The 22,961-nt window shown below is 38.9% G+C and overlaps 1 protein-coding gene across 3 annotated transcripts in view; it reads left to right on the top strand.

The window, feature by feature from the left end:
- The window catches only part of TPRKB (TP53RK binding protein), a 63,858-nt gene that overhangs the window by 2,285 nt on the left and 38,612 nt on the right, over positions 1-22,961 (top strand). For 2 of the 3 annotated variants that reach the window (XM_053716601.1, XM_053716602.1), the window contains one exon: positions 1,408-1,574. In XM_053716601.1, the coding sequence (XP_053572576.1) occupies positions 1,434-1,574 (141 nt within the window). In that variant the 5' untranslated portion in view covers positions 1,408-1,433. Of the gene's footprint in view, positions 1-426; positions 471-1,407; positions 1,575-22,961 lie in introns of those variants that run through there. The other variant, XM_053716603.1, reaches the window with a different exon arrangement.

Consider the following 22,961-nt stretch of genomic DNA (forward strand, 5'->3'; position numbering starts at 1 on the left):
TTGTACAGGGTAGATAAGGGAACATGACCTCTTTAGACAAGATTCTCTTCCTCTCTCTCTCTCTCTCTTTTTTTTTTTTTTGCCATAAACATCTGGTAGCATACTGCATTATGCACCAATAAGTTATAAGCAAGGGTTTATGCAAGACTTGACAAATACTGAGAGCCAGGTCACCATGGAGTCAGGATTTGGTGCCTAGTAAGTAAATTCCCTCCAATGTCAGTCTGTGTCCTTGCTTGCAGCCTTTGACTTTCATTTGTATTTTTTCCCATTTTATTATCCCGCACTCTCCTGTCACATTCAACATTTTATTACTGTGTCCAGTGCTAACCCCTTATTGGTCCCAGGATTAATTTCTTGCTTGGCACAGATTACTGCACTCTTCTTTCAGATCTATTGCTCTCTTTCCACTTTGTCGTCAGGTTCAGAATTAATTTCCTGTTGGGTACAACTCTGCACTCTCCTGCCAGGTCTGTTTCTCTCTTTTCACTTTGTCTTCAGGCTAATTAATTATTTAAATGGACACTAAAGTCAAAGTTAAAATTTCATGGTTTAGATAGAGTATTCAAATGGAAAATAAATCCAATTGACTTCTGTTGTTAAATTTGCTTTGTTCTCTTGGTATCCTTTGATGAAGAGTAAACCTAGGTAACCTCATAGGAGGTCCGGAGCGTCCACATTTCTGTAGCACTCTACAGCATCAGTGTGAAAATAATGGAAATCCACAGAAGTCTAAATAAACCTGCTCTTTGACTTAATTGGCGGGGAACTGTATAAAAGATGAATAGTTTAAAGTGAATGTCAAGTTTGATGAATCAGTGCCCGGTTTTCAAAAATCCTATTAAAAACAGGGGCACTTTCATTCATCAAACTTTACATTTCACTGGTTTTGTTAAAATACATACCTTTTTAATCTTGAAAGCCGCTCCAGCGATTCCCCCTCCTGCCGCTTGTCACTTCATACGTCAGCAATGACAAATACGGCATCCTCCAATCACGGCTTCCCCCCCAGGAGAATCATTGCCTGAGGCAACAACGTGATTGGAGGAAGACGGATTCGTCATTTTTGACATATGAAGACGCTTGCGACGGGCGGGGGAAATGCTGGAGCGGCTTTCAAGATTTAGAGGTATTTTAACAAAAGAACGAAATGTACAGTTTGATGAATGAAAGTGCCCCTGTTTTTAATAGGGTTTTTAAAAACCGTGCACTGATTCATCAAACTTGACATTCACTTTAAAGTTACAGCCAAATGCGTTGATATAATGAAGCTATACATATGTAATTTGAGTTGCATTCAATCCCTGTTGAAGTGCTGTAAGATATATATGTCTTTGATTCAAGCACATACAGTATTCAGTATGGTGTATTGTGAAACAACATAACACTTTTTTTTTTTCTTTACAGTGAATGTGGGGTTTCACTATCTCACAATGATTACCACTTATCCATTGGAATTGTTTCCTGGGTATAAGGTGAACTTACTTCTGTTTAAAAATGTTAAAAATGCTTCAGCCCTTCGAAAGAAAGCAATGGATGGGTCTATCGAGGCTGTGTTACTTAACCCTGCAATGGTAAGCTGAAATGTTATTGCTGTGATCTATTAAATAGTAGAAAACAAGTAAGGTAGCGATTATGTCCGTTCACTAGTACAATAATAAGTGTCTAAAGGAAGACGCACCATCTGTTTCTAGTAAGACAGAATGAACATATGAAAAGTTCCCTGATTAATAAGTAAGCAATGATCTCTGCCTAACAGTGCTAACAGCTTTATACACAATGATTCACAGCTGTTAGCTCTGTGTATGACACCGTAGCAAGGAAAGCTGCTTAAAGGAACATTAAACACTAAAGTTATGCAACAATACAAAAATGATACTTTGTTTTACTTGAGTTGCTAATGATGTGTGGATAAAGTTCCAAAATGCCATATTGTTTGGTGTTTTTCTTTTCATAACGTAAATCTAGCTGAAGTAAAGTGATGTTAGGTACAGGAGTCACAGTGCCTATATCTGTGTGCACAGTCATTTTTACAAAAGCAACACTCTGAATGACAATTCCCATCCACCGCTTCTGAGGTTGCGCTCTTCATCAAAAGATATAGGAGCCTTGCATCTCTTATTACAGATTAAACACGCAACATGCAGACAGTACACACTTTAATTCCAGAGTTTAAGGCCCCAATAAATTGTTAAAAAGTATTTTGTGACTGCTCGGTGAGCACCCAGAAGTGTGAGTTTTGCCAGTGGCATGGGGTATGTACGGTTGTACCCACTCTGGTTTGAGGGTGTAGTCCACTTCCGGATTTTGTATGTGTCTAGGGGACTGATGTTTCACTCTTTCACACTCAGAAACCTTCAAGCCAATATGCCTTTATAACATAGTTTGCTAGACCTTGCAGTACAGACAATTCTTCATAGATAATATTGCAAGAGTAAAGGCCTTTAGATCATTGGGCCCTAGAAGAGATCACAAATGGCCCTTTTTGTTCTCAGCATATTTGGTTGAGACTTAGCATGTGTAGCTTTAGGTGACAACCCAGGTAAGAAGAGACCTTAGAGCAATTCCTGGTCTTATCACCATTTGCCCAAATGCTGCAACTAGCTCTTCACTTGATGCTTTTTAGCTTAGATGTGTGCAGCCAAGTAAGTGAGCACTGGCTATTTTGTTTGTTGTGTTGTATATTTTTATGTGATCTTTCTTATTGGGATTTGCACCCAGGCTTGTTGGGTTTAATTGTCACTGAATCCAAACACATTTGTCTGCGAGTGGGTTTTATCATTGACATGGGGTATGTAGTCCATTTACGTGTTTTGGGTGTATCCAGGAAAAATGACAAATTGCTTTAATACCCTTGTTTGTATTTCAGCGTGTTAGGTTGTAGGCACTGCGGAACTCTACAAATAACTGATAATAATAAGGCTAGTATGTGTGGCTGTAGGTTTAGGGACTCGGATAAGAAAAAGACTTTGATATGGCACCTGGACCAGTCTAGATTTGTTCAAAAGATGTAACTGACATTTTCTGCTTTTAATCTATCCGTGTGTGCTCGCCATCCTGTGTGTTTCATATTAATATAAATACTAATACATACGCACACACCCAAAATGTTCCGTTAGTATTTTGCAGAGTTTAGGGAACATTCTTACAGTTTCATAAATGTCCTAGAAAGGACAAAGTAAGTGCTACATATATGTTAGTCTTGATAAAGGCCCCTCCAGGCCGAAACGCGTAGACAGACCCTCATTCAACATACCAGCCTGACATACGGCGAGCACATTTCCATTTACAAGCTTTGTCCTAGTAGCAGACTTCTGGTTGTATTTCTTGTTTCCTTTTAGGTCTCTGGATCCAAATTACCCTTGGTTCTCTACTACAGATCATCATTTGGATTTGTTCAGAACTTTTTGTTCTCCCCATTTGGCATTTTTATATTTTTTATTGTTGCATTTGCATTTTTATAATTCATTTTTTCATTTTTTACGCTCAGAGTCGTTTTTATTGCTGCAGCAATTACCACGTTTAATACACGTTATAATACATTCATATGTTATCACCTTTTTATATGCTCTGTTATATTACTGTACGCTATTACATTCTAATACGTTCTACTACATCAATATGTTTATATGAGATATACCATACTCATTCTGCATTTTATCCAATAAAGGGTTAAGAGTAAACTATTGTATTACTAGTAGTGATGTCGCAAACATAAAAATTTGGGTCGGCGAACACGAACTTCCGCAAATGTTCGCGAACAGGCGAACCGCCATTGACTTCAATAGGCAGGCGAATTTTAAAACCCACAGGGACTCTTTCTGGCCACAATAGTGATGGAAAAGTTGTTTCAAGGGGGCTAACACCTGGATTGTGGCATGCCGGAGGGGGATCCATGGCAAAACTCCCATGGAAAATTACATAGTCGATGCAGAGTCTGGTTTTAATCCATAAAGGGCATAAATCACCTAACATTATAAAATATGAGGAAAAAATGGACAAAAACACACTTTTTCTAACTTTGACCCCCAAAATCTGTTACACATCTACAACCACCAAAAAACAACCATGTTAAATAGTTTCTAAATTTTGTCCTGAGTTTAGAAATACCCAATGTTAACATATTCTTTGCTTTTTTTTTGCAAGTTATAGGGAAATAAATACAAGTAGCACTTTGCTATTTCAAAACCACTTTTTTTCAAAATTAGCGCTAGTTACATTGGAACCCTGATATCTGTCAGGAATACTTGAATATCCATTGACATGTAAATATTTTTTTTTAGAAGACATCCCAAAGTATTGATCTAGGCCCATTTTGGTATATTTCATGCCACCATTTCACCGCCAAATGCGATCAAATACAAAAAAAATTGTTCACTTTTTCACAAACTTTAGGTTTCTCACAGAAATTATTTACAAACAACTTATGCAATGATGGCATAAATGGTTGTAAATGCTTCTCTGGGATCCCCTTTGTTCAGATATAGCAGATATATATGGCTTTGGCGTTGCTTTTTGGTAATTAGAAGGCTGCTAAATGCCACTGCGCAACACACGTGTTTTATGCCCAGCAGTGAAGAGGTTAATTAGGGAGCATGTAGGGAGCTTGTAGAGTTAATTTTAGCTTAAGTGTAGTGTAGTAGACAACCCAAAGTATTGATCTAGGTCCATTTTGGTATATTTCATGCCACCATTTCACCTCCAAATGCGATCAAATTTAAAAAAAAATTAAATTTTTTCGCAATTTTAGGTTTCTCACTGAAATTATTTACAAACAGCTTGTGCAATTATGGCACAAATGGTTGTAAATGCTTCTCTGGGATCCCCTTTGTTCAGAAATAGCAGACATATATGACTTTGGCGTTGCTTTCTGGTAATTAGAAGGCCGCTAAATGCTGCTGCGCATCACACGTGTATTATGGCTAGCAGTGAAGGGGTTAATTAGGTAGTTTGTAGGGAGCTTGCAGGGTTAATTTTAGCTTTAGTGTAGAGATCAGCCTCCCACCTGACACATCAGAACCCCTGATCCCTCCCAAACAGCTCCCTTCCCTCTCCCACCCCACAATTGTCCCCGCCATCTTAAGTACTGGCAGAAAGTCTGCCAGTACTAAAATAAAAGGTTTTTAAAAAAATATATTTTTTTTTTTATAGCATATTTACATATGCTGTGGTGTATCATCCCCCCTTAGCCTCCAACATCCCTGATCCCCCCCCCAAAACAGCTCTCTAACCCTCCCCATCTGCCTTATTGGCGACCATCTTGGGTACTGGCAGCTGTCTGCTATTATTTCACAGTCAAAAAAGTGTTGTTGTTTTTAAATGTACACTACTGTTACACCAGATATGAGTGGTGGCACTGGGCAAGTGGGCACAGTATACGCTGTGAGCCTGACACACACGCTGGCAGGCAGACAGGCAACTGCAATTAGATTACACAGGAAAAAAAAAAAAAAGCAGACTGATGTTCTAGCCCTAAAAAGGGCTTTTTGGGGTGCTGTCCTTACAGCAGAGATCAGATGAGTCCTTCAGGACTGTAGTGGACACTGAATACACTAGCGTAGCTATCGATTTCCCTATTAAATCAGCAGCAGCTACACTGTCCCTCCTCTCACTAAGGCCTAGATTTGGAGTTTTGTCGGTAACGACCCGAAAAACTAACGTCGGCTTTTTTCTGGCCGCACCATAAAAATAACTCTGGTATCGAGAGTCCACATAAAGGTTGCGTTAGGCTCCAAAAAAGGAGCGTAGAGCATTTTTAACGCAGCTTCAACTCTCGATACCAGAGTTGCTTACGGACGCGGCCAGCCTCAAAAACGTGCTCGTGCACGATTCCCCCATAGGAAACAATGGGGCTGTTTGAGCTGAAAAAAAAACAAACACCTGCAAAAAAGCCGCGTTCAGCTCCTAACGCAGCCCCATTGTTTGCTATGCGGTAACCCTTCCTACGTCTGCACTTAACACATGTACCCCGAGTCTAAACACCCCTAACCTTACACTTATTAACCCCTAATATGCCGCCCCCGCTATCGCTGACCCCTGCATATTATTATTAACCCCTAATCTGCCGCTCCGTAAACCGCCGCTACTTACATTATCCCTATGTACCCCTAATCTGCTGCCCCTAACACCGCCGACCCCTAAGAGGTCCATGATCCGGCTGAAGTCTTCATCCAAGCGGGCCAGAAGAGGTCTTCCATCCGATTGAAGTCTTCATCCAAGCGGCATCCATCCGGAGCGAAGCGGCAGCATCCTGAAGACCTCCACCGCGGAACATCCATCCTGGCCGACGACTGAACGACGAATGACGGTTCCTTTAAATGACGTCATCCAAGATGGCGTCCCTCGAATTCCGATTGGCTGATAGGATTCTATCAGCCAATCAGATTGAACTTGATTCTGATTGGCTGATTCTATCAGCCAATCAGAATATTCCTACCTTAATTCCGATTGGCTGATAGAATCCTATCAGCCAATCGGAATTCGAGGGACGCCATCTTGGATGACGTCATTTAAAGGAACCGTCATTCGTCGTTCAGTCGTCGGCCAGGATGGATGTTCCGCGGTGGAGGTCTTCAGGATGCTGCCGCTTCGCTCCGGATGGATGCCGCTTGGATGAAGACTTCAATCGGATGGAAGACCTCTTCTGGCCCGCTTGGATGAAGACTTCAGCCGGATCATGGACCTCTTCAGCCCCCCGCTTGGGCTTGGATCAGGACATCGGAGGAGCTCTTCTGGACCGATCGGTGAACCTGGTATGGTGAAGACAAGGTAGGATGATCTTCAGGGGCTTAGTGTTAGGTTTATTTAAGGGGGGTTTGGGTTAGATTAGGGGTATGTGGGTGGTGGGTTGTAATGTTGGGGGGGGGGGTATTGTATGTTTTTTTTTACAGGCAAAAGAGCTGAATTTCTTGGGGCATGCCCCACAAAGGGCCCTGTTCAGGGCTGGTAAGGTAAAAGAGCTTTGAACTTTAGTAATTTAGAATAGGGTAGGGCATTTTTTTATTTTGGGGGCTTTGTTATTTTATTAGGGGGCTTAGAGTAGGTGTAATTAGTTTAAAATTGTTGTAATATTTTTCTTATGTTTGTAAATATTTTTTTATTTTTTGTAACTTAGTTCTTTTTTATTTTTTGTACTTTTGCTAGTTTATTTAATTGTATTTATTTGTAGCAAATGTATTTAATTAATTTATTGATAGTGTAGTGTTAGGGTAATTGTAGGTAGTTTATTTAATTAATTTATTGATAGTCTAGTGTTAGGTTTATTTGTAACTTAGGTTAGGATTTCTTTTACAGGTAAATTTGTAATTATTTTAACTATTTTAGCTATTAAATAGTTCTTAACTATTTAATAGCTATTGTACCTGGTTAAAATAAATACAAAGTTACCTGTAAAATAAATATAAATCCTAAAATAGCTCTAATATAATTATAATTTATATTGTAGCTATATTAGGATTTATTTTACAGGTAAGTATTTAGCTTTAAATAGGAATAATTTATATAATAAGAGTTAATTAATTTCGTTAGATTTAAATTATATTTAATTTAGGGGGGTGTTAGGGTTAGACTTAGCTTTAGGGGTTAATACATTTATTAGAATAGCGGCGAGATTCTGTCGGCAGATTAGGGGTTAATAATTGAAGTTAGGTGTTGGCGATGTTAGGGAGGGCAGATTAGGGGTTAATACTATTTATTATAGGGTTAGTGAGGCGGATTAGGGGTTAATAACTTTATTATAGTATCGCTCAGGTCCGGTCGGCAGATTAGGGGTTAATAAGTGTAGGCAGGTGGAGGCGACGTTGTGGGGGGCAGATTAGGGGTTAATAAATATAATATAGGGGTCGGCGGTGTTAGGGGCAGCAGATTAGGGGTACATAAGGATAACGTAGGTGGCGGCGCTTTGCGGTCGGCAGATTAGGGGTTAATAAGTGTAGGCAGGTGGAGGCGACGTTGAGGGGGGCAGATTAGGGGTTAATAAATATAATACAGGGGTCGGCGGTGTTAGGGGCAGCAGATTAGGGGTACATAAGGATAACGTAGGTGGCGGTCGGCAGATTAGGGGTTAAAAATTTTTTTTTGAGTGTCGGCGATGTGGGGGGACCTCGGTTTAGGGGTACATAGGTAGTTTATGGGTGTTAGTGTACTTTAGAGCACAGTAGTTAAGAGGTTTATAAACCGGCGTTAGCCCAGAAAGCTCTTAACTACTGACTTTTTTCCTGCGGCTGGAGTTTTGTCGTTAGATGTCTAACGCTCACTTCAGAAACGACTCTAAATACCGGAGTTAGAGAAATCCCCTTGAAAAGATAGGATACGCAATTGACGTAAGGGGATCTGCGGTATGGAAAAGTCGCGGCTGAAAAGTGAGCGTTAGACCCTATTTTGAGTGACTCCAAATACCGGCGGTAGCCTAAAACCAGCGTTAGGAGCCTCTAACGCTGGTTTTCACGGCTAACGCCAAACTCTAAATCTAGGCCTAAGAATGCAGCTTCCGAATGAATCTAAAATGGATGCTGTCCAGGAGGTAGGAGGGTCTGGGAGGGAGTGTCTGCCGCTGATTGGCTGGAATGTGCCTGCTGACTGTGAGGTACAGGGTCAAAGTTTACTCAATGATGACGAATAGGGGGCGGATCGAACATCGCATATGTTCGCCCACTGCGGCGAACGCAAACATGTATGTTCACCGGGAACTATTCGCCGGCGAACTATTCGCAACATCACTAATTACTAGTTGTATGTTTATCAGATATCTGCCAAGACTGATATTCTCAATTATTCAATATTAGATCAAGAGACATTACTCTCTTTTAGACATCACGCATTATTATTTTTCGACTTTCTATTCTCATCTCAGCTCTTATTAGCCACTATTTCCTATAACATTATATTTCCTATAACATTATATTTCCTATAACATTATATGCACATGCGTGATCTACAATATACAGTGTTGCATATTTTACATTGCTACAAAGTAGCCCTAAGGCACTATTCTTTTTCTTTCCTTTTTATATATGTTCCTTTTTAATATACAAGTAGCTTTAATGTTTTGACATTTATTTCACAAACCACTTATTATTTCTAACACACTGTGCACGATCGCACACAGTGGAGCCTTTATGATTTTTTCTTTATTGTTTAATTTTTTCTGTTGATTTGTGTAAAATTTTTTGTTTAATAAGTTTCTCAAGCACGTGCTCTTGCTTCTAATTGAATATAACTGATATAATTTGTGCATCCTGTAACTTCACATGGTCAGGCTTATTGCCAGGTACTGTATGCATGTTCTATATAAAGTTACACTTGCATATATAATACATTTCTACGCCACACTTAAGCCACTCTTCTTATTAAGACAGCGCTCCTACTTTGCACTTTGTATACGGTATTTATATTAGGAACGATTGTGTTGGGCTATCGTTCACCTCCAGTGAGCCTGTGCGGTCTTGTCACAAGGCACAGAACACTATAATTCTTTGTCAAGTGCTGCATATCAGCTTTGCTCGGAGCTACAGATCCAAACATATTTACACTGGAAAGCATCCTAACACAGCCAGCTAGTATAATAAATAAAGCTCAGCTGATCTTTGTCACCACAGGCTTCCCCGAAAATCAGATTAGCAGACTGGAAAATAAAACAACATTTTTGTATAATTTGTTTAAAATCTAGGAACCAGCCCAAACATTTATGAGTCAGAAATTGTTTTCCTTGTGTATGTATGTGTGTTACCTCTTTACTGCCTGAAAACCCACACCACCATGATTAACCTATTGACTTCTTGTAAAACATAAGACTGTAATTAACCCTTTGGCTTACAATAACACAAAAAAACAGTGATTAACCTCTTGAAAGAATACCAGCAAGACTAATGGATGTGTGTTGTAGTGCTTTAAAATGTCTGGGATGGGCATACAATTTGGAATAAAAATATTCTGTGTCCACTTCTGTTTGTAGGTCTTTGAGAGATAAATTTGACCAAGAGTGACCTAGGGAAATGTGCATTGGGGAGCTCTGAAAAAAATCTTGTATCCTTAAACATCTTACTCACACAGGGGCATCTTACTTGTTGTGTCCGTTCCTGTTCTAGAGCCAGAGAGAGAGGCAAGCATAGTCAGAAATGCCCAGGGGAATACTGAGGGAAGCTTATACTCACTATACTTCTTGGTCACAGGGATAAAGAGGGAAAGCAACACTGTTCTGGTTAAATACGATTTTATATGTTGTATTATTCCTTTACCTCCAGGAACACATCAAATTAATCCACTTTAGACATTCTGGAAATAATACCTTCTGTGCTGTGTAATACGTATGATATTCCTGTGTCACTTCAACACACATCTGTATCATGTAAGTGTAGTGGTAATTAAAGTGAAGGTCCATTTTCATGTGAAAGTGCCCGTTTTTAAAAAAAAACTATTAAAAACAGGGGCACTTCCATTCATGAAAATTGATATGGCACCGTATTTTAAAAATACTTACCTTGTTCTTCTGAAACAATGCCCCGTCTGCTTCTTCCTGGTTTACTTACCCAGCAATGACGAAACCGGCTTCCACTAATCACAGCGTTGCCTCAGGCAATGATTATCCCAGGGGAGGAAGCCGTGATTGGAGGACGTATGAAGAGGCTTGCGACGGGCTGGTGAAGCACTGGAGCGGCTTCAAGAAGAAAAGGGAAGTATATTTTAAGAAAAACGGCTGAAATGTCATTTTTCATGAATGAAAGTGCCCTTGTTTTTAATATTTTTTTTTAAAACCAGGCACTTTCACATGAACATTGACCTTCACTTTAAAAGGAGCATGCAGTTTTAAATAACTTTCTATTTTGTTTTGTTCTCTTTGTATCATTTGTGGAAAAATATACATAGGTCGGATCAGAAGCTGCTGATTGGTGGCTTCACATATATGCCTTTTGTCACTGGCTTTCAGCTAGCTCCCAGTAATGCATTACTGCTCCTTCAACAAAGAGAATTAAGCAAATTAGGTAATAGAAGTAAATTGGAAAGTTGTTTAAAATTATACAATATATCTTGAAGGGACAGTTTAGTCAAAATTAAACTTTCATGATTCAGACTTAGGGTATGTAATTTTAAAAAAACTTTCCAATTTACTTTTATCATCAAATTTGCTATGTTCTATTTTTATTCTTAGTTGAAAGCTAAACCTAGGTAGGCTTACTTGCTAATTTCTAAGCCCTTGAAGGCTGCCTCTTATCTGAATGCATTTGACAGTTTTTCACATCTAGAGGGCATTAGTTCATGTGTGCCATATAGATAACATGGTGCTCACGCCCGTGCACTTACTTATATGAGGGCACTGATTGGCTAAAATACAAGTCTGTGAAAATAAATGAAATAAGGAGGCTTAGATACAAGGTAATCACAGAGGTAAAAATTATATTAAAACATTAAACAGGGGAATGGGTAATAAAGGGATTATCTATCTTTTTAAACAACAAAAATTCTGGAGTAGACTGTCACTCTAAGCCTTATTCCTTCCGGCATCCTAAGGAGACTTTTGCTCATACAGCCAGTTTTCTCTGAGCCCCAGAGCTAAATTGCAGGCCAGTAGTGATCCTGTGAAACGCATATTATGTTCTGTTTTATAGGAATGGCCAGATGTGTTTCACAAGTTTGCCTTTTCTATTTATGTTATAAGTTGTTAGCAATCTTAATGTTCACAAGTTCTAGTTTCAGTTCTGATGCTTAAATAACTCCACGGGAGTGAGCACAAGTTATCTATGTGACACACATGAAATAGCGCTGTCTAACTGTCAAAAACTATCAAAATGCACTGAGATAAGAGGCAGTTCAACAGCTTAGAATTTAGCATATGAACCTACCTAGGTTTAGCTTTCCACAAAGAATACTAAGAGAACAAAGCAAATTTGATGATAAAAGTAAATTGGAAAGTAGTTTTACATTGCTTGCCCTATCTAAATCATGCAAGTTTAATTTTGACTAGATTGTCCCTTTAACTTAACATCTGCAATATAAACGATAAATTTAACAAAATTAAATGTATGCCTAAAGCTCTACTCACGGTATAACACCATCCTGCTTTATTATTTAGTCTATTGGTACTAATATGTGGGCTTAGGTAACTAGTAGATCCACACGTGAAAATAAAGTTTTATATAGAATCCTAGACACCCTAAACAGAGTTTTTAGGTGCCAAAAAAGGGGGGTGGAGTAGGAACAGAGAGTATATGTCAGCCACACTGTCTCGGCCACAGACAGTACATTATGAATTAGTTTAATCTATTGAGTGGGAAATTACATAGAGCAGGCACCTTTGGTTTAGCCATCGTGGGACTGGTAGGATTCATAACATAGTAATAACATATATATATAGTAGCCCAAAACAGCCAATATTCCAAACTGTTAACCCAATAGGTATGAACAGGTTCAACAAAGAACAGAACTAAGCAAGACTGCATAATAGCTCTGTTAGCTCTCACTAAGTTAAAGAAATGCTGGTTAAACACTGGGTTGAATCACTGTTCTGTGCAACCTTACTTTAATTTCAGCCTGAGTCAACAATCAAAGTGAGACTTACAGTACTTAAAGGGCCATGATACCCAAATGTTGAAACACATGAAAGTGATGAAGCATAGCTGTAAAAAGCTGACTAGAAAGTATCACCTGAACATCTCTATGTAAAAAAGAAAGTTATTTTACCTCAAAAATTCCTCAGTAGCCACATCCCATTGCAAAGGACTTTAAGTAGAAAATCAGTATGTTTGTCCCGGGACAGCTAAGGGACTGAGCTTACGTGCACACTCATCTTATTTCCCTATTCAGTTTAAGGAACTTTAATATGAAATCTCATGAGATCACAGTAAAAGAGTTCATGACCTCAGCACTGCTGATGCTGATTGACTGCTGTTCATTTCTTCATTTTATTTTTTTTTCTTACCTGCAGCTGAGCAACAGCTGAATTATAACTTTTTACACAGAACTTACTCTGCTGAGATGAGAAAATTGTGAGGTAAAATATCTTCCTTTTTTACATAGAGATGCTCAGGTGATATTTTCCTGTCAGCTTTTTACAGTTATACTGCATCAGTCTCAAGTGATTTAGCATATGAGAATTATGTCCTTTTAAAGGTTAGTAATGAAAATGTATACATATAAAATATAAAAGTTTATAATTCAATAAAGTAGGGTACTATTACGCATATACAGAGAGCACAAGTACTAACTCTATAAAATAAGAGAACTATAATCCTATGAACTTTCAAGCTGCAAATGACACATTAATAGAAAAATATATATAACGAAAAGTACAACCAACTGAAGAAAAAGGTAATAGTTCTAATCTAGGGTCTGATGATCAAAAACTCGCTGGCATGGAGAGAAATCACACAATCTTTGAGAATTTTTTTAGACCTTAATTTGTAATATAAAAGTCTATCCTTCACATAAAGAACACAACATAGAGACATAAACATATCTCAAGAAAATAATTGTTTATAATTGACGAGACTTTTTAGATCATGTCGCCTGAGAGCATCAGGCCCCTAGTCAGATAGGTAAGGGATCTTCTCGCAAATTTAGCCGATGCCCGATCTCACAATCAGGGGTACAGGAGGGAGGTATGTGATGGGCCCCATATGTAAAAAAAACAAAAGCATAGCTCCCGAGAGTTTCTGGCCCTGAAAAGGGCAAAAAGCACTAGCTTGTCTACCGGGTAAGAGTTTAGATCAGTATGCCCATTCGCTTGAAGATTATTTGTCAAGTAGATAGGGCCAGTCTCAACAACAACAGGCAGTTCTCTCTGAGTCCCAGAGTCATTCATGGCACTTCCAGTAAACTCTCCACTTCCAAGCAAATCTACCACTGGCATTTTGTCACTCTATCTCCCTGCTCCTGCTGCACCTTCTATCCATAGATTTGTGGTTGATCCAAATGCTGCCACCTCTTGCTTATTCTCCGTAGCCATGGAGCAAATGGCTGAGATCGTCTCCCTGTCAATATTGTCCTCGTATTGGGGTCAGGTGCTTCTGTCATGAAGTAGTGCAGGGCAGGTCTCTATCGCAGTCCAGAGCAGGGTGCGGGCCAGCGCTAGAGCTGCGGTTAACAAGTGTGTGTGGAGCTTTTTAAAGTGATTCTCTAACAAGGAAAGGATTGTAACTTCCAATTCTTACATGGTCTATTCCGTTATTACAAGTCGAGTTGTTCAGTTTCTTTATAGCAGTCTTCACTGAACTGCTCTACACGGGGGATGTTAGCAGCTTTAAACTAGGCCGCCAACTCGGTCTCTAACAGTCCAGTCCAGGGGGCCTATCTATCAAGCACCAGTTATGAAGCAGCGGTCTAAAGACCACTGCTCCATAACCCTGTCCGCCTGCTCTGAGCAGGCGGACAGGAATCGCCACAATTCAACCCGATCGAGTACGATCGGGTTGATTGACACTTCCCTGCTGGCGGCCCATTGGCCGCGAGTCTGCAGGGGGCGGCGTTGCACCAGCTGCTGGTTCAATGCTGAATACGGAGAGCATATTGCTCTCCGCATTCAGCGATGTCTGTCGGACCTGATCCGCGCTGTTGGATCAGGTCCTACAAACATTTCATAAATAGGCCTCTAGGGCTCCAAACAAGAAAATCACCCTAAAGTGATATGAAACCCAAACTTATTTATTTGTAGTTAAAACAGAGCTTACCATTATAAAAATGTTTAGAAATGACTTATTTTATCAAATTTGCTTCGTTCTCATGATATTCTGTGATGAAGAGATACCTAGGTGGGCATCTGGAGCACTACATTCCTGGAAATAGTGTTGCCATCTATTGCTTTTGTAAATGGATAACATTCTTGCAAAACTGCTGCCATATAGTGCTCTAGAAATAGACAGGCTCCTACACACACATCCCTGCTTTTGAACAAAAGATACCAAGAGAATGAAGAACAATTGATAGAAGAAAATTAGAAAGTTGTTTAAAATCGCATACTCTGAACCATGAAAGAAAATCTTTGAGTTTCATATCCCTTTAACCCCTTAACCCAATAAGATGTATGTGTATGTATATATTATATATATATGTGTGTGTATATATGTGTGTGTGTGTGTGTGTGTATATATATATATATATATATATATATATATATATATATATATATATATATATATATATATATATATATATATATATATATATATATATATATATATATATATATATATATAGCAAAGTCCTGTGTAGGAATGCACACCATATATTTAGTAGCAGCTGCCAGGGTGCAATGTCAAAACAGTATGTACTATGCAAAAAAGGCAGCACTCAATGGTCATTTGTAAGTAAAATTTAGCTTTTAATAATACAAAAAGTTAAAATCTTGGGAAAAAAAACGATGTTTCGATGCCTAACTGGCATCTTTTTCAAATGTCCCAACAGGTAAATCCAAAGGGGTCACACCAGCTATGTGGTGTTCCCCATGAGAGCATAAAACTACTGGCTAAATGTGTTATATTTATACAAGTCATAGCTGACATTGAGGCTGTGTTCAGCTTTGGATAATCACTTGCAAATCTGATCAGCTAGTTCCGTTCTCACCCACAAGCTTTATACTTCATTGTGATGTTAGTTGAGCAACTGCATGGCTAATTTGCATATGTGGGAGTGATCTGCACCGGAGTAGTGTCCAATGATCTTGCAATGTTTTCAGGTGTCATCATACACGCCCACTTGTCTCTGCTGTGAGCGAAACTTCCCTAAACAAAGGGATGTTAGCCTGTGACTTATGAACTGCTTCTGGCACAACGATGCCGTATGTTTCACACAGGTTAGTGAGGGGTCACCTTTGTCAATCAACGTAGAAGCTTCATGTTCACCTTGACGCATGATGTACTAAACATTGTACTGGGATGTAATACACATTCAAAAGTTGTAGTGAGGAGATCAAATGTCCCACCTATAGCGGGTACACCCTCGCATTTATTCATAAAGCAACAGCTAATGCAGGAATATCAGGAAATATCGATGGGGTGTAATACACATTCGATCTATTCAAATCAGACAATACGAATGCCCCACTTGTACCGGGTACATCCCCATTGGTTAATATGAAGCTCCCATGCAAGATTAGCAGAAAATGCTTGATAGAGCACACAATCCAGCAACATGTGGGGGGTGGTGATGTTAAATAAGTGACATCTAATAACACATTAGCCAAGTAGCAAAGGAAGAGAAAAAATGTAGAGAAGAAAAAATAAAAATAAAGAAAAAAGTTAAAAACATAGTAGTAGAAGCTGGAACAATGAGAAAATTCAAAAAGTGTCCATTTTGTAATCCAATGATAGAAACATTTAATGCATTTGTATTCATACATTAGTGGATCATTTTTATCCAATGAACGGCCCAAAGTCCAATTTAATGTTTAATCCTTTAGGAGAGACGGTGTCCAACATGTAGATCCATCTGGATTCTAGTCTAAGTAACATATTGTTGCGGTCTCCCCCACTTTTTAGAATAGGTAGATGATCAATAATCATGCAGAGTAGACTGGAGATGCTATGTTTCTGTGTAGCAAAGTGTCGGGCAACTGGGAGATCAGATGTTCCATTCTTCAGTGCCTCCCTAATTGAGCATCTGTGATTCGCCATTCTATCTTTGAAAGGGGTGGTCCTTTTCCCCACATAGACCAGAGAACAGGGGCAAATCTAAACCAGTTTATTCAAATATAACTAAAACAGAACAGGTAGCCCTTGATACATTGATGCATGACCCGACAATCACCATACACCCTGCTGATAAGGGGGGTGCCATCGTGATTCAAAACTACGCTGACTATAAGCTTGAGGCACTCCGCCAACTTTCTGATGCCTCAACTTATAAAAGGTTATCTTTTAACCCCAAATTGTCTTATAAAAAACTTGTTGATAAATCGATTGATTTTGGACTCCATATGGGATATCTTACCACACAAGAAAGTGACTTTCTATCCATAGACTTTCCAAAAACACCAATACTATACCTATTACCCAAAATACATAAGTCACTGACACACCCATCTGGGCGACCTATTGTGTCCGCCAGGGACTCTATATGCTCAGGATTATCGAAGTACATCGACCATCACCTTCAACCCCTAGTTACTAATTCGAGATCATATTTACAAGATTCATCTGCGATGATACGTAAACTACAAACTTTTCATTTATTGACTGATGGGGATATCCTCGTGACCATGGACGTTGACAGCCTCTATACTGTCATCCCCCACTTGGATGGCTTGGAAACTGTTAGATCCATGGCCACGGGGAACCCAGACTATAGGGGTCCTCCATTAGAGTTCCTTTTGGAACTTATGGAACATTGCTTAACTAAAAATTATTTCTCTTTTGAATGTAATTTTTATTTGCAGATAGCAGGGACAGCCATGGGCTCGAACATGGCCCCTGTCTATGCCAATATCTTTATGCTCTGGTATGAGCATCATATTATGTAACCCTACACACATCCCAACATCCTGATGTACACTAGATACATAGATGACTTGTTTCTTATTTGGCGTGGCAGTGAACAGGATTTGATACCATGGGTAGAACACCTGAATCAGATCAAAGGCCCTATTAGGTTCAAAATGGAATGTGATCATGAACAAATACACTTTTTGGATTTAAATATTTTTAAAGTCAGAACTGAACACATTAGATTTGGCACATCTTTATACACTAAGAGCACTAGCAGAAACTCGTTGCTGCTGGCATCTAGCTATCACCCACAACACAAAAAGTTAGGTATTATCTCCTCCCAACTCACGCGAGTAATCGGGAATAATTCCGAACCAGAAATCTGCAGGGAACAATTGGATGCTATGTGTAAGAAATTGGAGGAAAGGCTATATGACATTTAGGATATTAATATGGCGAGACAGAAACTCCACAGGTGTAACCAAGATTTGCTTCTAAAACATAAAGAAAGAAAAAACACGACTGAAGAAAAGTTAAACTTCATCACCACATTCTCTCCATCACATGAGACCATAAGGGATTCCATTCACAATAGATGGGACTTACTTGAGACCGACAAGAGCCTGGCATCCTGGAAAACTAACACTCCAAGAGTGGTTTACAGATGGGCGAGGAGTATCAGGGACCTACTGGTAAAAAATTATCCCAAAAGTACCCATCAAGGTGATACGTGGTTAAAATCTCCAAAAAGTGGTTGCTACAAATGCGGTGATTGTGTTAACTGTAATTCCATGCAAGTTGGAGATTCTTTTCAACATCCACACAAGAATAAAAGATATACCATTCGTTACCGTCTGAATTGTAACAGCTCATATGTCTCATATATCCTAATTTGCCCCTGTTCTCTGGTCTATGTGGGGAAAACGACCACCCCTTTCAAAGATAGAATGGCGAATCACAGATGCTCAATTAGGGAGGCACTGAAGAATGGAACATCTGATCTCCCAGTTGCCCAACACTTTGCTACACAGAAACATAGCATCTCCAGTCTACGCTGCATGATTATTGATAATCTACCTATTCCAAAAAGGGGGGGAGACCGCAACAATATGTTACTTAGACTAGAATCCAGATGGATCTACATGTTGGACACCGTCTTTCCTAAAGGATTAAACATTAAATTGGACTCTGGGCGGTTCATTGGATAAAAATGATCCACTAATGTATGAATACAAATTCATTAAATGTTTCTATCACTGGATTACAAAATGAACACTTTTTGAATTTGCTCATTGTTCCAGCTTCTACTATGTTTTTTTTTTCATTTTTTTTTTCATTTTTTCTTCTCTACATTTTTTCTCTTCCTTTGCTACTTGGCTAATGTGTTATTAGATGTCACTTATTTAACATCACCACCCCCCACATGTTGCTGGATTGTGTGCTCTATCAAGCATTTTCTGCTAATCTTGCATGGGAGCTTCATATTAACCAATGGGGATGTACCCGCTACAAGTGGGGCATTCGTGTTGTCTGATTTGAATAGATCGAATGTGTATTACACCCCATCGATATTTCCTGATATTCCTGCATTAGCTGTTGCTTTATGAATAAATGCGAGGGTGTACCCGCTATAGGTGGGACATTTGATCTCCTCACTACAACTTTTGAATGTGTATTACATCCCAGTACAATGTTTAGTACATCATGCGTCAAGGTGAACATGCAGCTTCTACGTTGATTGACAAAGGTGACCCCTCACTAACCTGTGTGAAACATACGGCATCGTTGTGCCAGAAGCAGTTCATAAGTCACAGGCTAATATCCCTTTGTTTGGGGAAGTTTCGCTCACAGCAGAGACAAGTGGGCGTGTATGATGACACCTTAAAACATCGCAAGATCATTGGACACTACTCCGGTGCAGATCACTTCCACATATGCAAATTAGCCATGCAGTTGCTCAACTAACAGCACAATGAAGTATAAAGCTTGTGGGTGGGAACGGAACCAGCTGATCAGATTTGCAAGTAATTATCCACAGCTGAACACAGCCTCGATGTCAGCTATGACTTGTATAAATATAACACATTTAGCCAGTAGTTTTATGCTGTCATGGGGAACACCACATAGCTGGTGTGACCACTTTGGATTTACCTTTTGGGACATTTGAAAAAGATGCCAGTTAGGCATCGAAACGTCATGGTTTTTCCCAAGATTTTAACTTTTTTGTATTATTAAAAGCTAAATTTTACTTACAAATGACCAGTGAGTGCTGCCTTTTTTGCATAGTGTGTATATATATATATATATATATATATATATATATATATATATATATATACTGAATACACGTCTGAGCTTCAGGAAGCTCCAGCAGTGTCAGCTGTTTAGTTACAGCAGAGAGCTGGAGTTCCTTAGCTCCAGTCATCTGCCCACATTTGGAGCCAAAGTGCGATCGGTGCTCCGGTTCCAAATGAGCGCAGATGCCAAATCATGTGTGTCACCATCTGTAACAATCATCTTCTGGTGCCGGAGGGAGGGAATCTATGAGGCGGGTGAGCAGTCCAGCAGCGGAGGGAGTGGGAGGGCCCTACTTTACAGAAACAATTAAATAAAGGGAGAGGGAGGGATGGGGCAGCTACACTACAGAAAAGGGGGTGAGGGGTCCCTAACTAAGGATCGTGGGAGGTGGGGGGGCCACTATACTACAGAAAATAGAAGAAAAAAAAGTGTTTTATAGGTACTGGCTGCCAGTACCTAAGATGGGGTTAAAGGGGGGGATCAGGGAAGTTGGAGGCTGAGGGGGGATCCTACACTGCAGAAAATATAAAAATTAATAAAATAAAAACCTTAAATTTTCATACTGGCAGACTGTTTGTACCCAAGATAGCAGGTGAAGAAGGGAAGAGAGCTGTTTAAGAGGGATCAGGGGCGGAAAGTGTCAGGTGGGAGGGTAATCTCTACATTAAAGCTTAAAGGGACAGTCAACACAAAAATTGTTATTGTTTAAAAAGATAGATAACACCTTTACTACACATTCTCCAGCTTTGCACAACCAACATTGTTATATTAATATACATTATAACTTTTAAACCTCTAAATTTCTGCCTGTTTTAAGCCACTAAAGACAACCTCTTATCACATGCTTTTTAATTAGCTTTTCACAACAGGGAAATGCTAGTTCATGTGAGCTATATAGATAACATGGTGGACACACCTGTGGGTTGTGCACAACACAGCACTAATTGGCTTCAATGCAAGTCAATAGGTAATAAATAAAAAGTCATGTGATCAGGAGGCTGTCAGACGAGGCTTAGATACAAGGTAATCACAGAGGTTAAAAGTGTATTAATATAACAATGTTTTCTGTGCAAAACTGGGGAATGGGTAATAAAGGGATTATCTGTCTTTTTAAACAATAACTAACAAATAGCTGGTTTGTGCAATTTGCAGCATTTTGAAAAACTAGGTTCTAGAATTTACTTTTTGTCCTCTTTAGGGAGTGTGTGAGAAATCATTATTTTTACACAAACAGTTGTTTAAAGGGACATGAAAACCAACATTTTTCTTTCATGATTTAGACAGAGAATACATTTTAAAACAATTATCCAGTTTACTTCTATTATCAAATATTTGTTTCATTCTTTTGGTATGCATTATTGAAGGAGCAGCAGTATACTACTGGGAGTTAGCTGAACATATTGGTAAACCAATGACAAGAGACATATATGTGTAGTTACAAATCAGCAGCTAGCTCCTGAGCCTACCTAGGTATGCTTTTCAACAAAGGATACCAAGAGAATGAAGCAATTATTATTATTACATCAGTAGCATATCCAACACATAGTCTACGTTCAATAAGTGTTCTCATTTGTTAGTGCTATTTTCAACCCCCTGCTAAGTTTTCCCTTACAGAGAGAGACAAACACGGAATTGGTTCGTGCAGAGCTCAATTTTGGTTGTTAAAGGAATTGGGCCAAAATCTGTCTCTTGGCAGTCTTTGCACATATCCCATGTGATTGATATACAAGTCTAATAGATTTTTTTATATTTAGAAGGATATTTAAAGTATCTCTGTTAGATGTCTAACTCTTTGGCATCCTCATAGTCTATTGTTTAAAATTTGAAAATGTTTTGATCATTATGGCTGTGCATTTATGTACAGATGCATCACTCCTGACAAACAAAATTTACTATCAATCTATATATAAAACATTTTAAAGGGACACTCAAGTCAAAATTAATCTTTCATGACTCAGAGCAGCAAGTTTAAACAACTTTCCGGTTTACTTCCATTAACAAAATGTGCACAGTCTTTTTATATTTGTACATTTTGAGTCACCAGCTGCTACTGAGCATGTGCAAGAATTCACAGAATATACATGCATTTGTGATTGGCTGATGGCTGTCACATGATACAGTGGGAGTGGAAAGAGACATAACTTTGAAATTTATCAGGAAAAATCTACTACTCGTTTTGACGTTCACACTAAGTGCTATTGCATTGTCTTTTTATCATGGATTTGTTGATTTTGCAAACCTGTATTGACTGGTCCTCTAAATAATTATAAACATTTTGTATTCCGATCTTTTGCTATGCAGTAAATAGGTTGTGATGCTTAAAGGGACATGAAATCCCAAAATTTTCTTTCATGATTCAGATAAGGAATACAGTTTTAAACAACTTTCCAATTTACTTCTATTATTTAATTTGATTCCTTCTCTTGTTATCCTTTGCTGAAAGTTTTATCTAGGAAAGCTCAGGAGCAGTAAAGAACCTAGCTGCTTATTGGTGGCTGCATATATATATACCGATTGTCATTGGCTCACCCATATGTTCAGTCATCAACCAGTAGTGCATTACTGCACATTCAACAAAGCATACCAATAGAACAAAGAAAAATTGATAATACGAGTAAATTAGAAAGTTGCTTAAAATTGCATGCTCTGTCTGAATCATGAAAGAAAAACTTTAGGTTTCATATCCCTTTTAAATAAAAAAAAAATTAAGATTCCTTTAATTTATCATGGAAAGGTCTCCATCTTTCAAATGTAATAGTAATAGATGAAAATAATTTCTAATATTTAACACCCCCATTATCATGCAAGTGGCTCTGAATCAGTGTTACAATGTTTTATTTCCACAGAACAATCAAACTATGTACATTTTGTCCTCTATTTCAGCCCTTCTTAAACTGTGGGTCACGACCCCATGTGGGGTCGCATAACCCTAAAGTGGGGGTCAAGGAAAATTCAGGGAGGCCCGTGCTGTCTGTCCCGCATTTTTAATTGTTTAAAATTTTATTTCCTATTGGTTCCTCCTTATGTGACGATCATCTTGCACCCTATAGCTGCAGTTCACACGTGAGTCTGCACTGCAGTCATATGGCTCCAGTCACAAGTTATTGGTGCAGGTGACTGCACGTGGTCATCTCTGTTTGAGTGCGAGCAGCGGCTGAGAACTGTCTCAGTTGAGTGACTCAGAGGGGTGTAAAGAAAATATTCTTATCCATTCTGTCTGTCTCAGTGTGCTGTGACATGAGATCAAATCTA

The sequence above is a fragment of the Bombina bombina genome, chromosome 6 (genome assembly GCF_027579735.1).
Source record: "Bombina bombina isolate aBomBom1 chromosome 6, aBomBom1.pri, whole genome shotgun sequence".
NCBI lineage: Eukaryota > Metazoa > Chordata > Amphibia > Anura > Bombinatoridae > Bombina > Bombina bombina.